General features: G+C 40.6%; 1 protein-coding gene across 4 annotated transcripts in view; it reads right to left on the reverse strand.

Moving 5' to 3' along the window:
- The window catches only part of ppp4r4 (protein phosphatase 4, regulatory subunit 4), a 127,516-nt gene that overhangs the window by 1,769 nt on the left and 109,332 nt on the right, over positions 1-16,415 (reverse strand). For 3 of the 4 annotated variants that reach the window (XM_036985225.1, XM_036985226.1, XM_036985228.1), the window contains exons 17-24: positions 15,879-16,023; positions 13,981-14,019; positions 11,961-12,032; positions 10,502-10,565; positions 8,673-8,753; positions 8,186-8,276; positions 7,842-7,900; positions 5,459-5,672 (exon numbers count right to left, since the gene is read on the reverse strand). In XM_036985225.1, coding sequence (XP_036841120.1) covers positions 5,459-5,672; positions 7,842-7,900; positions 8,186-8,276; positions 8,673-8,753; positions 10,502-10,565; positions 11,961-12,032; positions 13,981-14,019; positions 15,879-16,023 — 765 coding nt within the window. Of the gene's footprint in view, positions 1-3,896; positions 3,939-5,458; positions 5,673-7,841; positions 7,901-8,185; positions 8,277-8,672; positions 8,754-10,501; positions 10,566-11,960; positions 12,033-13,980; positions 14,020-15,878; positions 16,024-16,415 lie in introns of all 4 variants that reach the window. The other variant, XM_036985227.1, reaches the window with a different exon arrangement.

The following is a 16,415-nucleotide window of genomic DNA, read 5'->3' on the forward strand; positions in this document are numbered from 1 at the left end:
CCTTGGCTGAGAAGCAACCCCACACATGAATGGTCTCAGGATGCTTTACTGTTGGCATGACACAGGACTGATGGTAGCGCTCACCTTGTCTTCTCTGAAACAAGCTTTTTTTCCGGATGCCCCAAACAATCGGAAAGGGGATTCATCAGAGAAAATGACTTTACCCCAGTACTCAGCAGTCTAATCCCTGTACCTTTTGCAGAATATCAGTCTGTCCCTGATGTTTTTCCTGGTGAGAAGTGGTTCTTTGCTGCCCTTCTTGACACCAGGCCATCCTCCAAAGGTCTTCGCTTAACTATGCGTGCAGATGCACTCACACCTGCCTGCTGCCATTCCTGAGCAAGCTCTGTACTGGTGGTGCCCCGATCCCGCAGCTGAATCAACTTTAGGAGACGGTCCTGGAGCTTGCTGGACTTTCTTGGGCACCCTGAAGCCTTCTTCACAACAACTGAACCGCTCTCCTTGAAGTTCTTGATGATCCGATAAATGGTTGATTTAGGTGCATTCTTACTGGCAGCAATATCTTTGCCTGTGAAGCCCTTTTTGTGAAAAGCAATGATGACGGCACGTGTGTCCTTGCATGTAACCATGGTTGACAGATGAAGAACAATGATTCCAAGCACCTGCCTCCTTTTGAAGCTTCCAGTCTGTTATTCAAACTCAATCAGCATGACAGAGTGATCTCCGGCCTTGTCCTCGTCAACACTCACACCTGTGTTAACGAGCGAATCACTGACATGATGTCAGCTGGTCCTTTTGTGGCAGGGCTGAAATGCAGTGGAAATATTTTTGGGGGATTCAGTTCATTTGCATGGCAAAGAGGGACTTTGCAATTAATTGCAATTCATCATCTTCATAACATTCTGGAGTATATGCAAATTGCCATACAAACTGAGGCAGCAGACTTTGTGAAAAATTATATTTGTGTCATTCTCAAAACTTTTGGCCACGACTAGTTGGGAAGACATTTTTAATGTACCGATTCCATGGCACATGTTTTATGAACTGATACACAAAATGCTGCTGGATTCAAAACTTAGAATTTCTCTATTTAAATTATACAAAATTCTTACAACCAATTGTTTTGGTACTGTTTTGGTATATGTAGCTTGTTTTTGGTCACAGGTTCAGGAATGGCTGAAGAATTGCAACATTTACCTGGAGCTAACTCTGCAAATAACACTGCTCTGTGATTTGAAAAGTCAGTCAATTTCTCAACAATATAACACTTTTAGCAAAAAATGTCTCTTTAATTTACAATCTGTAGGAACTATGAGAATAGAAAGGTTCAGAACTGTTGTGAAATATCAGCAACATTGAAAAATATATGGCAACTAGAAATCTAAACTGGATGGTGTTCAGAGATAGATGGGTGGGGTTGAGTGGAGAATGTGTTTTCACTGCACCAGAATTCAATGGCGGTGAGCTTTACACCCCTTCAACTGATGCTTGGCATTGTGGTGATTTTAGGCTTGTGTGTGCGGCTGCTTGGCTATGGAAACTCATTTAATGAAGCTGCTCGACGAACAGTTTTTGTACTGACGTTGCTTCCAGAGGCACTTTGGTACTCACTAGTGAGTGTTGCAACTGAGGACAGATGATTCTTACGTGCTTCAGCACTTGCCGGTTCCGTTCTGTGAGCTTGTGTGGCCTACCACTTCGCGGCTGAGCTGTTGTTACTCCTAGATATTTCCACTTCACAATGACAGCACTTACAGTTGACCAAGGTAGCTCTAGTAGGGCAGAAATTTGACGAACTGACTTGTTGGAAACGTGGCATCCTATGACGCTGCCACGTTGAAAGTCACTGAGCTCTTCATTAAGGCCATTCTACTGCCAATGTTTGTCTATGGAGATTGCATGTCTGTGTGCTCGATTTTATACACCTGTCAGCAACGGATGTGGCTGAAATAGCCAAATTCACTAATTTGAAAGGCTGTCCACATATATTATAAACTCAGTAAAAAAAGAAACGCCCCTTTATCAGGATCCTGTCTTTCAAAGATAATTCGTAAAAATCCAAATAACTTCACAGATCTTCATTGTAAACAGTATTGTATATAATATAACACTGTTTCCCATGCTTGTTCAATTAACCATAAACAATTAATGAACATGCGCCCGTGGAACGTTCGTTAAGACACTAACAGCTTAAAAACGGTAGGCAATTAAGGTCACAGTTATAAAAACTTAGGACACTAAAGAGGCCTTTCTACTGACTCTGAAAAACACCAAAAGAAAGATGCCCAGGGTTCCTGGTCATCTGCGGGAACGTGCCTTAGGCATGCTGCAAGGAGGCAGATGTGGCCAGGGCAATAAATTGCAATGTCCGTACTGTGAGATGCCTAAGACAGCACTACAGGGAGACAGGACGGACAGCTGATCATCCTCGCAGTGGCAGACCACGTGTAACAACACCTGCACAGGATCGGTACATCTGAACATCACACCTACGGGACAGGTACAGGATCGAAACAACAACTGCCCGAGTTACACCAGGGACGCACAATCCCTCCATCAGTGCTCAGACTGTCCGCAATAGGCTGAGAGAGGCTGGACTGAGGGAGGTCCTCACCAGACATCACCGGCAACAACGTCGCCTATGGGCACAAACCCACCGTCGCTGGACCAGACGGGACTGTCAAAAAGTACTCATCACTGACGAGTCACGGTTTTGTCTCACCAGGGGTGATGGTCGGATTCACGTTTATCGACGAAGTAATGAGCGTTACACCGAGGCGTGTACTCTGGAGCGGGATCGATTTGGAGGTGGAGGGTCCGTCATGGCCACCGAAAAGCCAAGATCTCAATCCCATTGAGCACGTCTGTTGGATCGGAGGGTGAGGGCTAGGGCCATTCCCCCCAGAAATGTCCGGGAACTCGCAGGTGCCTTGGTAGAAGAGTGGGGTAACATCTCACAGCAAGAACTGGCAAATCTGGTGCAGTCCATGAAGAGGAGATGCACTGCAGTACTTAATGCAGCTGGTGGTCACACCAGATACTGACTGTTACTTTTGATTTTGACCCCTCCCCCTTTGTTCAGGGACACATTATTCAATTTCTGTTAGTCACATGTCTGTGGAACTTGTTCAGTTGTTGAAACTGGTTATGTTCATACAAATATTTACATGTTAAGTTTGCTGAAAATAAACGCAGATGACCGTGAGAGGACGTTTCTTTTTTGCTGAGTTTATATACAAAAGTATCTACACAAGTATTGAGGGTACTGGGCAACGGGTCGATTTGGGATTGGAAAGTTCGCTTCACTGCAGTTCCTAAAAGTCACTTAGACTGATATCAAAGGTCACGTTGAAAGATGTGCCGTTGAAGTTTGTTTTGATTGTTTAAATGCATTTCCAAAAAGTCACTGACAATTTGTGTACTCATCATAAGTTAAATAATGCATGTGTCAGATGGAGTTTATTGCAATTTCCAAAATGCATTTACCATTTTGGTTTGGATTTGGTATTTGTGTGGATAGACTCACAAAGTGTATTATAAAGTGTATAACATAAAGAAGCCAACAAACTATAGGTGCGAGTGCAGATATCTGATCATGCATTGACAGAATCGTGGGGATTGTGTAATCATCCAAAAAGACAACAGTTTAACAGAGTCATGTTCATTAGGGCACGCATGGGAAATCGTTCAAAAATGTTTTTCAACATAATACAAAAAGTCCACATAAACCATCCCTGTTTCAGTCTGATTTTCCCCCAATTCGGTGCCTAATGAACACAACCCTGGTAATAACTGACTAACTGCAATAAGGCAGGACATTCTTTTTGGCCACACTTTACATGACATAGGCTTTAGACCAGAGGAACTACAGTACAAGTGGAATAACCCATATATTTATCCTGCCTTCTAAGAACATGCTGATGTGCAGTACTTACCACATTTGCCCTCACTTGTTTGTCTTTGCGCTCACTTTTTGCCTTGGAAAACAGAATTGGGGGTGGTAAGTGCTGTTACCTGTCTGTACTTCTAATCACATAAGTTAAAGTTATTCCTAATAAACTTCTACTACTAAACCTGAAATAATGCCCATGTAATGTAAAGGTTTGTGTTGCCTTGTTTTATGATGCATCTGTATAGTGGACTAGGTGGAAGATGATCGTCAATGCTTAGCCCCCCCCCCCCCCCCCCCCCCTCCTACCCTTTCATGCATATCTAAATTGATCAATTGGGTGTTAGCATTAGCAATATGAAAACAGATGAATCTTGCCCTGTGACTGACTAGGTTGAAATGATCGCCATATTTCTTACACCTATCCCATCCTTTCAGATCTACACAAGCGCCAAGGGGCAGTGGTCACCAACCATGGTCCTGGAGTGTTAAAGGGTCCAGCACAGCACTGGCACACCTGATTCTACTAACCAACTGCTTATCCAAGGTAAATCAGGCGTATCAGTGCTGGAACAAAAGCCTGTCCACCTTGTAGCTCTCTAGGGCAGTGCTCTCCTATGCTGGTCCTGGGGACCAACAGTGTACTTCGGAGGCTTTTTCTCCAGCACCTACATACCTGCTTTTACTTATCTCCAAAGCCAACCACTTGATTAGGCAAATCAGGTTTGTTAGTGTTGGGCGAGAACAAAAGCCTGTAATCCATATGGGTCTCTCCTTGGACCAGGCTTAGTGACCACTGGCCTAGAGGGTTGACTAGACCAGAGGCTGTAGGGGGTGGACTTTGAGTAACCCTATTTCACTGTTACATCACTATGTAAATAACGACTGTATAAGCGGGGTAAACAGTTGCAAGTTACATTTTTAGCATCATAAAATACTAAAAGTGAACTGGTTTGTCCCAATTCTGTGTCTCTAAAATGCATTAATTTAATGTTTTATCTCTTTCCTCGGAGTTAAGTTGTTCACAGGAATGTCTCACTAGCTAAATAGTAACAACTCACTACTATTTGGAACCTGGGGTGTATTTGCTTCACTGCAGTTCCAAAAAGTCACTTAAGACTAATATCAAAGAAGTCACGCTGAAAGATATGCCGTTCAAGTTGATTTTGATTGTGTCACTGCAAAAAATCACTGACATAATTTGTGTACTCAGAGGTAAAATAATGCATTGGTGTGGGATGGTGTCTATTGCAATTTCCAAAATCCATTAACTTTGGTTTGGATTTGGTATTGTTGTGGATTCATTCATAGTGTAAATCATGAAGGAGCCAACAAGCTATAGCTGTGAGTGCAGATATCTAAACGTGATGAACTAATGTCTCCTATTGAACCTGGGGTGTATGCATTAGTTCACACTGTAGAAATTTTTTTTCAACGAAAACCAGAGTTTCATATTGGAAGTTCAGGTAGCACCCTCCCCGTTTCGGTCTGTTTGGTTCCTAGTGAACACATCCCTGGCGGGCGCACAGTTTTTCAAACGGTGATGCCATAGTAAAATAGGGTTATTGGAATTGGACAGAGGACGATGAGTGCTGAGAGAGGACCTACATGGAGAGTTTTCTAGACTGGGTGTCCTTGCTCCCGTTGGTGGAGCGGTGGTCCAGGGTGCTGCTGCGGTGCTGGTGTTGGTGCGGGTGGTCCACCAAGGTGTTGGTGGTGTTGCTGCGGATCAGGACGGGCATGGAGGAAGCCGAGGGAGTTGGAGACAGCACCGACGACGCTGCTGCCACGCTGAAGTGGTGCGACCGCAGAGCCTCGTCCGCTGCAACACACACAGGAAGTGATGAGGTGACTGATGATGTGACAGACTGAGTGATGAGGTGACCACAGGAAGTGACAGAGTGGAACATTTGGATTTAAAATAATTGTTTATTTATTAATGCTAATTTAGTTGACAGGGAGAGAGCACATGCTCCAGGGCTCTCCAAATCAGGGGTTTGGAAGGTCACCTGAGTCTGTATGTATGTAGGGAATAGTTCACTCCCAAAATTAGATAGGGCTGATCTTTTCTGTAATTTGGCATTGACATCTGTACATTTCCCCTCATGCTTATAATCTGATGGGCTGAAATGTGGACATATTTCTGTATTTATTTATTTAATATATCGGCACTAAAATCAGATGAGTTGCACTAAAATAGGAGATGCACTTACAAGAATGACCCAGATTTTTGGGGTGTTGCATTACTTTAACAGAAGGTTCACACATGGTTACATTTCATTTAATTTGTTGTAATATTCTAGGAAGGTTCTCCGAATGATTTGACATTGGGAATGTGCTCAAAAAGTTCAAAGAACTTTAAGAAACAATGTTCTTCTGAGGGAATGTTTCTGTGGAAATGTCAGTACTTTCAGGATAACGTTTCCAACATGGTTCTTTTTGAAGTCATGTTCTCAAATTGTTCAGAGAACTTTAAGAAACAATATTCTTCTGTGGGAATTTCAGTACTACCACAGAACATTCCACTAAAAGTTCCCATGTTTAATGTCATATTTTTACTACATTCTGGGAACATTCCAAAAAATTGTGTGACTTAAGCGATGCTCTCAGAACGTTCAGAGAATGTATATTTCATGTCAGTTCTTACCAATATTCGGGGAATGTTCTAAAAAATTATATTCTACACATTAACATCACATTTTAAAGGTCCAATGCAGCTGTTTTTATCTGAATATAAAATAGTTTTGGGGTAAACTTACTGTGATTGTTTTCAATTGAAATGGTCAAAAATACAATTTTGCTAGGACTGTCTGGGAGTGGTCTTAGATGGGAGGGGAAAACTGAAAACTAGCTGTTATTGGAAGAGGTTTGGAATTCTTTCTTCCTGGTGATGTCACTAGGCAGGCCAAAACACCATCCCACCAAAACAGCCTGAGATATCAGGCAGTCTTTTCAAACAGCTCTTACACTAAAAGGGCATTATTCATTTTCACAATTTCACAGTACTATTCTAACCTCATATTGTGGAAATATATATAAAACACAGGAAATCAAATTTTTGACTGCACTGGGTCTTTAGATTTTGTTCTCACAACATGAAAACTTTCCATAAAAACCACAAGAAAACGTTTGTAACTTTTACAGAATGTTAATAGAATCTTATTTAAAAACAATACCATTCCCTTTCTCAGCTTCAACAAAACTCTATCCTACAGTATATCTTGTTAAGTGTGTTCAGGTGCTTTGGTCGTGCCCACTAATTGGCCACACCTGATCTTAATGAGTGAATGAACAGCTTTGTATGCGTAACAAAACATGGCACGCTGGTGCCAACCTGGTGGCGCAGGGGACTAATTCCATGGATAGAGAAGATAAAATCTCACTGATGCTGTGCAGTGGTGTAAAGTACTTAAGTAAAAATAAAAATAATAAAAATAATATAAACTACTACTATTGATATTTTTGACAACTTTTACTTCACTACATTCCTAAAGAAAATTATGTACTTTTTACTCCTTACATTTTCCCCGACACCCAAAAGTAATCGTTACATTTTGAAGAGAACATCCCTGGTCATCTCTACTACCTCTGATCTGGCGGACTCACTAAACACAAATGCTTTGTTTCTGAATGATGTCTGAGGGTTGGAGTGTAGAGAACGTTCTCAGAATGTTATTTCAAATAACCTACAATTTCCGTTCTCAGAGCCTCAATAAAACCTCCCAAGAAAAACTTTAAAGTAACTAGAGTAAAACATTCTCAGAACCTCCCTGCAAACTAAAAACAAACTGTTGTTTTTAGGTCGCTTTTGTTGTCAGAATGTACTTTTTTGTTTTACCGGTTAAGAAATGTAGTGCTTCGTTCCCGGAACCAATCTGAAACCAACAACATAGGTTGGTTCCCACAACTTCCAAGGAACTAGCTGGGAAAAATAGGATGATTTGCACTAAAATAGGATGAGCAATGCACTAAAATAGGAATACTTGATTACCATTCATAGGAAGCAAGTTCTTCCCTTTTCCAGGACAGCTTCCTGAATCCTTGACCTTTCTGGGGAGGAAAACCAAGAAGGAAGAACGTGTCAAGACAATAATAAGTGGCTAAAACGTATACGTGGTCCCATAAATATAAATGTTACTGGAATGTGTGTGTGTGCGCGAGATTTATTTTCTTAAAATAACAATCGAAAAGCATAGCTGTTCCTATAAATAGTATTTATTTAAAATATATCCATACATTTATGTTTGATTAAATATATTATATCAAAATATATTTCAGCAAAATTATATAGTGATGTTTTGGGTTAGGGATATGGTTGGACGGGGTACTACTTACAGAGTTTTGTCTGGATTAGCCATCTTGGGTGTAGTAGGGTGGCTGCTAAGCGACCGACTCCGTGCCAGTTTGGCCTTCCTCAACTCTTTACCTGTAGATTCATCATCACCATGATCAAACACTATCTCCACCAAGTTGAACAGGATAGCTTATTGGCTCATATGTTTTTTGTCTTGATTCACTGAGTTGAAAGCTCTTTGTCGTGTGCAACAATCTGCTACTGTTGCTGTGGGAACAGAGTTATCAAAACCCCTTACAGTTATGCTAGAATGACATACATTTCTATCCATGGTCAAGGAAGTGCTTTGGTAACACTTTACAATAACTGAAATCTTCAAAAATGTGTGTTTACAAATAATAAAATACAAATGTATTAATTGTTCATAGAGTTAATGAATGCTTATAAGGTGTTGCCAGTGTTTCTCTCTCCCACATTGAATTTTTCCAAATTGGAAAAATAAAGATATTGATTGATTCCCAGTCTTACCGGAGGAGGTGGACAAAGTGGCCCCGGACGTGGATCCAGACAGGCCCTTGGTCCCTGACAACCCTGTCTTACTGTCCCTCCCTGCCAACACAGCCACCCACACAGTCACAACATGTCACAGGGCACCATGTCTCAATGAATTTGAGATCTGTGTATTATCTATAATACAGTTGAAATCAGAAGTTAACATTCACCTTAGCCAAATACATTTAAACTCAAATTTCGAAATTCCTGACATTTAATCATGTCTTAGGTCAGTTAGGATCACCACTTTATTTTAAGAATGTGAAATGTCAGAATAATAGTAGAGAGAATTATTTATTTCAGTTGTTATTTATTTCATCACATTCCCAGTGGGTCAGAGGTTTACATACATTCAGTTAGTATTTGGTAGCATTGCCTTGCAATTGTTAAACTTGGGTCAAACGTTTCGGGTAGCCTTCCATAAGCTTCCCACAATAAGTTGGGTGAATTTTGGCCCATTCCTCCTGACAGAGCTGGTGTAACTGAGTCAGGTTTGTAAGTATCCTTGCTCGCACACACTTTTTCAGTTCTGCCCACAAATGTTCTATAGGATTTAGAGCTTTGTGATGGCCACTCCAATACATTGGCTTTGATGTCCTTAAGCCATTTTGCCACAACTTTGGAAGTATGATTGGGGTCATTGTCCATTTGGAAGACCCATTTGCGACCAAGCTTTAACTTCCTGACTGATGTCTTGAGATGTTGCTTCAATATATCCACATCCTTTTTCAGCCTCATGATGCCATCTATTTTGTGAAGTGCACCAGTCCCTACTTCAGCAAAGCACCCCCACAACATGATGCTGCCACCTCCGTGCTTCACGGTTGGGATGGTGTTCTTCGGCTTGCAAGCCTCCCCCTTTTTCCTCCAAACATAACAATGGTTATTATGGATAAACAGTTCTATTTTTGTTTCATCAGACCAGAGGACATTTCTCCAAAAAGTACGATCTTTGTCCCCATGTGTAGTTACAAACCGTAGTCAAGCTTTTTTATGTCGGTTTTGGAGCAGTGGCTTCTTCCTTGCTGAGCAGCCTTTCAGGTCATGTCGATATAGGACTCGTTTTACTGTGGATATAGATACTTTTTGTTTCCTCCAGCATCTTCACAGCGTCCTTTGCCGTTGTTCTGGGATTGATTTGCACCTTTCGCACCAAAGTACGTATTTCTAGGAGACAGAACGCGTCTCCTTCCTGAGCAGTATGGCGGCTGAGTGGTCCCATGTTGTTTATACTTGCGTACTATTGTTTGTACAGATGAACGTGGAACCTTCAGGCGTTTGGAAATTGCTCCCAAGGATGAACCAGACTTGTGGAGGTCTACAATTTTATTTCTGAGGTCTTGGCTGATTACTTTGATTTTCCCATGATGTCAAGCAAAAGCACTGAGTTTGAAGGTAGGCCTTGAAATACATCCACAGGTACACCTTCAATTGACTCAAATTATGTCAATTAGCCTATCAGAAGCTTCTAAAGCCATGACATCATTTTATGGAATTTTCCAAGCTGTTTAAAGGCACAGTCAATTTAGTGTATGTAAACTTCTTGACACACTGGAATTGTGATACAATGAATTATAAGTGAAATAATCTGTCTGTAAACAATTGTTGGAAAAATTACTTGTGTCATGCACAAAATAGATGTCCTAACCGACTTGCCAAAACTATAGTTTGTTAACAAGAAATTTGTGGAGTGTTTGAAAAAAACGAGTTTTAATGACTCCAACCTAAGTGTATGTAAACTTCCGACTTCAACTGTATATTAGTAAGAATCTCAAAGCAGATGTGTGATGTGTGTGGGAACGTACGTTTCTTTTCTGTGTGTTTTTCACTGGTGAGCTTGGCTTCGCTCTGCTGTCGCTCTAGCTGTTCCTGTGGTGGACGAGAGTAGCGACTCAAAGGGTTAAAAAAAAAAGAAACAAAGGCAGTTATTGCAATCTGTAAAATGTAAACACAACTGTGACATATTCGTCATCTTAGAGGTCATGTTTTGACACAATAACATTATGGTAGCTAGCAAAATAGTGTTGATGCAGTTGCTAACTAACTGTAAATAGCTTTAGCTAGCTATCAAACTAACTTGGCTAACGGTGGGGCCAACTATTCATTATACTGTATTACTATATTTATTTATAGTTAACTAGCTAGATACTGCACCACTCTTTACTAGCAAACACAATGCTAATACAATTATAGGTTACTAATTACCTTAGGTTTTAGATTAAAATTGTTTTACATGTTGACATTTGAAGTTTCTTCTTTCCAAACATATTGTGCCTTGTACAACCAAGCCCATGTATCCCCCTTCAAAAGACCCCTTCCTTGCTGCTTGCTGCTATATTTACAACTAAGAATTGTGACAAAATAAACTATCACAACAACCAGGAATAGATACCAAGGATACACACACACACACTATGGACTTTTGACCTAGTTTTGAAGTCATAATAAAGTTAGTGTATTCTGTCATTGACTAGATATCAAAGAATCAGGATGCCTCAGAAGACAAAGGAATCGGCTATACACTAAAGTTGTGATATTCAAATGTATTGTATTTTTGGGGGAACCGAAAAATAAGAGCACAGATTACAGTATGGGACAATATGAAATTGTATTGAATACATTTATTTATTGGTTTGCTTCTATTTTGAAAATGTAATAATTGAAGGTTATTTGTTTATTTACTGATTTTAAGGTTGTGTCATAAGATTTGGGGTGGCTTCGTGAGAAATTCTTGCCAAAGAAATGGGGTCCCCAGAAAAACTAGCTGAAAAAATAGGGTCACCTCTGAAAAAGTTTGAATACCACTGGACTTGAGCAGGGTGCTAGAGGAATTGAATAACAGGACATCAATCCATCTCTTTATAAATAAAGAGAGTCAAAAAAGCTTTCTGAAGAAAGGAATGAAAATAGAATCTTTGAAAAGGTTAATTCATGCACGAGTATGGAATGTTAAAAATACCAATATTGTTCTGATCAAAGACGCATGTTTGCTTGTTTTATTTTCCACTAATAATAAACTGACAGTGCTGTACGCATAAAAGGGGGCTTATAAAATATTAGTTCAACAAATAACAAGAACAAGGCGATGTTTGGTGACATAGTGCTACGTATTGACAGGATGGTGTAAAATCCCTCACCATCTTTAGAAGAGGGTTAATAGTACATACACTAACAAGCTTAACTTGTGTGTGTGTGGTGCTATGAGTTACTGCCCCAAAATCTACATTGTATAAAAATGAGTTATTTTTTACACAAGTCCCTCACCATCTCCAGCAGTAGAGTCTCTTCCTTCTCCTTCTTCTGGTCTAGTAGATCTCTCTCGTGTCTCTTATGGTACTAACATGGAAAAGTACATATTATACTGTATTCAAATCAGACCTGTGGTAGCACTTCCATGTTGTAACAATAGAAAGCAACCTTTCAGGATAATAGAGCTGTACTCGGACCCCTTGACTTTTTTCACATTACAGCCTTATTTTAAAATAGAGTAAAAAAAAATATATACATCCTCAGCAATATACAGACAATACCTCATAATGACAAAGTGAAAACAGGTTTTCTGCAGCATTGAAAGTCCCCAAGAACACAGTGGCCTCCATCATTCAGGCCAAAGAGTTCAATCTTGGTTTCATCAGACCAGAGAATCTTATTTCTCATGGTCTGAAAGAGTCTTTTTGTGCCTTTTGGCAAACACCAAGCGGGCTGTCATGTGCAATTTTACTGAGGAGTGGCTTCAGTCTGGCCACTCTACAATAAAGGCCTGATTGGTAGAGTGCTGGGCTTGTCCTTCTGGAGGATAGACTTATGGTCACATTTGCCAAATGGAGGGCGAGGGAGCGCGTTGTATGCGTCTCTGTTTTGTGGAGTAAACGTGGTCTAGAGTTGTTTTCCTCTGGTTGCTTCAATTGACATGCTGGTTGAAATGAAGTAAAACAGGATTTAAGTTTGCCTGCATTAACTAGGAGCGGCGCTTCTGGATGAGCATTTTCTTGTTTTCTTATGGCCTTATCCAGATGGTTGAGTGCGGTCTTAGTCCTAGCATCGGTTTGTGGTGGTAAATAGATGGCCTTGAATAATATAGATTCACTTTCTTGGTAGCTAGTGTGGTCTACAGCTTTTCATAAGCTACTCTACCTCAGGCGAGCAATACCAGACGTAGCTTCTCTTCTCTGTCCTGTCGATGCATGGAAAATCCCGCCAGCTCTATATTATCCGTGTCGTCGTTCAGCCACAACTCGGTGAAACATAGGATATTACAGTTCTTAATGTCCCGTTGGTAGAATAGTCTTGATTGCATAGCATCCATTTTGTTTTCCAGTGGAGGATTACTCACTTGCCTATGAAATTCTCAGAAGGCAGCCCGACCCCCGCCCCCTCTTTCTCTGTCTTTTCTTCACGCAAATGACAGGGATTTAAAGAAAAAATCTTCGTCCAGTTCAAGGTGAGTAATCGCTGTTCTGACGTCCAGAAACACATTTCTGTCATATGAGACGGTAGCAGCAACATTATGTACAAAATAAGTAAAAAAAATAAACAACGTGAAAAAACTAACAAAATAGCACAGTTGGTTAGGAGCCCATAAAACGGCAGCCATCCCCTCCGGTGTCAATCATGTCAAATCAATTGAATTTACCACCCGTGGACTCCAATCAAGTTGAAGAAACATCTGAAGGATGATCAATGGAAACAGAATTCACCCGAGGTAAATTTCTAATAGCAAAGGTTTTGAATACTGGTTTTGAATTTTTATTTCATTTGCAAACATATCTAAAAACCTGTTTTCGCTTTGTCATTGTGTATTGTGTGTAGACTGAGGATTTTTATTTATTTAATCAATTTTAGAATAAGTCTGTAAAATAACAAAATGTGGAAAAGGGGAAGGTGTCTGAATACTTTCCAAATGAGCCTGGAGCAAATAAGGGTTAAATGCCTTGCTCAAAGGCATGTTGACAGATTTTTCACCTTGTGGGCTTGGGTATTCGAACCAGCGACCTTTCAGTTACTGCCCAATGCGCTAACCGGTAGGGTCTAACCGCTAGGCTACCTGCTGCCCACCATATCAATACAATAAATTAAAATGTAAATACAACTGGCGACACATCGTCATTTTAGGAGAGAGGTTTTTGAAACGACAGAATGATGGTAGCTTGCAAAAGAGTGTAGAAACGGTTGCTAACTAACTGTAAGCAACTTTAGCTGACATGCTTATAGGACATTGCTATCTGCTACATAACCATTCTTCCAAGTATTCTAAAAAGAGTGAAGAAAGTAAGGGATTACTTACAGGTTCTGTGATGTCCATTTTGTCCAATTCCAGCACTGTCTAAAAAAAATTATAAAAAATAATGTTTATATGTGTGTGTGTGTGTGTGTGTGTGTGTATATATATATATACAGTGGGGCAAAAAACTATTTAGTCAGCCACCAATTGTGCATGTTCTCCCACTTAAAAAGATGAGAGAGGCCTGTAATTTTCATCATAGGTATACTTCAACTATGACAGACCAAATGAGAAAAAAAATCCAGAAAATCACATTGTAGGATTTTTAATTAATTTATTTGCAAATTTTGGTGGAAAATAAGTATTTGGTCAATAACAAAAGTTTATCTCAATACTTTGTTATATACCCTTTGTTGGCAATGACAGAGGTCAAACGTTTTCTGTAAGTCTTCACAAGGTTTTTTTGCTGGTATTTTGGCCCATTCCTCCATGCAGATCTCCTCTAGAGCAGTGATGTTTTGGGGCTGTTGCTGGGCAACACGGACTTTCAACCCCCTCCAAAGATTTTCTATGGGGATGAGATCTGGAGACTGGTTAGGCCACTCCAGGACCTTGAAATGCTTCTTACGAAGCCACTCCTTCATTGCCCGGGCGGTGTGTTTGGGATCATTGTCATACTGAAAGACCCAGCCACGTTTCATCTTCAATGCCCTTGCAGATGGAAGGAGGTTTTCACTCAAAATCTCACGATACATGGCCCCATTCATTCTTTCCTTTACACGGATTAGTCGTCCTGGTCCCTTTGCAGAAAAACAGCCCCAAAGCATGATGTTTCCACCCCCAAGCTTCACAGTAGGTATGGTGTTCTTTGGATAAAACTCAGCATTCTTTGTCCTCCAAACACGACGAGTTGAATTTTTACCAAAAAGTTATATTTTGGTTTCATTTGACCATATGACATTCTCCCAATCTTCTTCTGGATCATCCAAATGCTCTCTAGCAAACTTCAGACGGGCCTGGACATGTACTGGCTTAAGCAGGGGGGGGCACGTCTGGCACTGAAGGATTTGAGTCCCTGGCGGCGTAGTGTGTTACTGATGGTAGGCTTTGTTACTTTGGTCCCAGCTCTCTGCAGGTCATTCACTAGGTCCCCCCGTGTGGTTCTGGGATTTTTGCTCACCGTTCTTGTGATAATTTTGACCCCACGGGATGAGATCTTGCGTGGAGCCCCAGATCGAGGGAGATTATCAGTGCTCTTGTATGTCTTCCATTTCCTAATAATTGCTCCCACAGTTGATTTCTTCAAACCAAGCTGCTTACCTATTGCAGATTCAGTCTTCCAAGCCTGGTGCAGGTCTAAAATTGTGTTTCTGGTGTCCTTTGACAGCTCTTTGGTCTTGGCCATAGTGGAGTTTGGAGTGTGACTGTTTGAGGTTGTGGACAGGTGTCTTTTATACTGATAACAAATTCAAACAGGTGCCATTAATACAGGTAACGAGTGGAGGACAGAGGCCTCTTAAAGAAGAAGTTACAGGTCTGTGAGAGCCAGAAATCTTGCTTGTTTGTAGGTGACCAAATACTTATTTTCCACCATAATTTCCAAATAAATTCATTAAAAATCCTACAATGTGATTTTCTGGATTTTTTTTCTAATTTTGTCTGTCATAGTTGAAGTGTACATATGATGAAAATAGGCCTCTCTCATCTTTTTAAGTGGGAGAACTTGTACAATTGGTGGCTGACTAAATACTTTTTTGCCCCACTGTATTCCATAAAAAAATCTGATGTTTTCAGCTACAATGGTCATTTACAACATTAACAATGTCTACACTGTATTTCTGATCAATTTGATGTTATTTTAATGGACAAAAAATTTGCTTTTCTTTAAAAAACAAGGACATTTCTAAGTGACCCAAATTGAAATAGTACTCAGTAATATCATCCACCCCTCCCTCCCTCACCTTGCGGACGGTGGCCACCACATCCTTGTCCTTCTCCCGACAGAGTAGCTTGCGGACGCAGAACTCCAGCTGTTGCAGGAGGTGTTTGTCTGCAGGCAGCCTGATGGTGGACCTCAGCTGGGGCAGCATGTGGCACAGCTTATACCTGGGTCATGTTTATTTGGCACAAAACAGGAAAAACAATTATAACAGGGAGGGCACAACCTGAGTGTGTCCAATAAGAATGTAGATTTTCATTTTCTGTTGCAAAACGTTTTGCAAGGGAGTGCTTACTGAACATGACCATGGCCAATATACATGGCATACTCAGAGGATGAATTTCTCTAAAGCTCCATAGTACTAAGATCATCTTTCATCCATTGCCTACAACAGCACACAAAGTTAGATGTCCCACCACGAGAGCAAATGTACAAGCGGATGTGTGGTGAGCTTGTACAAGAAATGGCTGCCAAGAAATGGATGCCATTGATGATGGATGAGGTGTCTCCATATGAAGTAAAGCATCTAGAAAAGCACTCAAAAAATCTAATTATGGAA

The sequence above is a fragment of the Oncorhynchus mykiss genome, chromosome 8, assembly GCF_013265735.2.
Source record: "Oncorhynchus mykiss isolate Arlee chromosome 8, USDA_OmykA_1.1, whole genome shotgun sequence".
In the NCBI taxonomy this organism is placed as follows: Eukaryota; Metazoa; Chordata; class Actinopteri; order Salmoniformes; family Salmonidae; genus Oncorhynchus; species Oncorhynchus mykiss.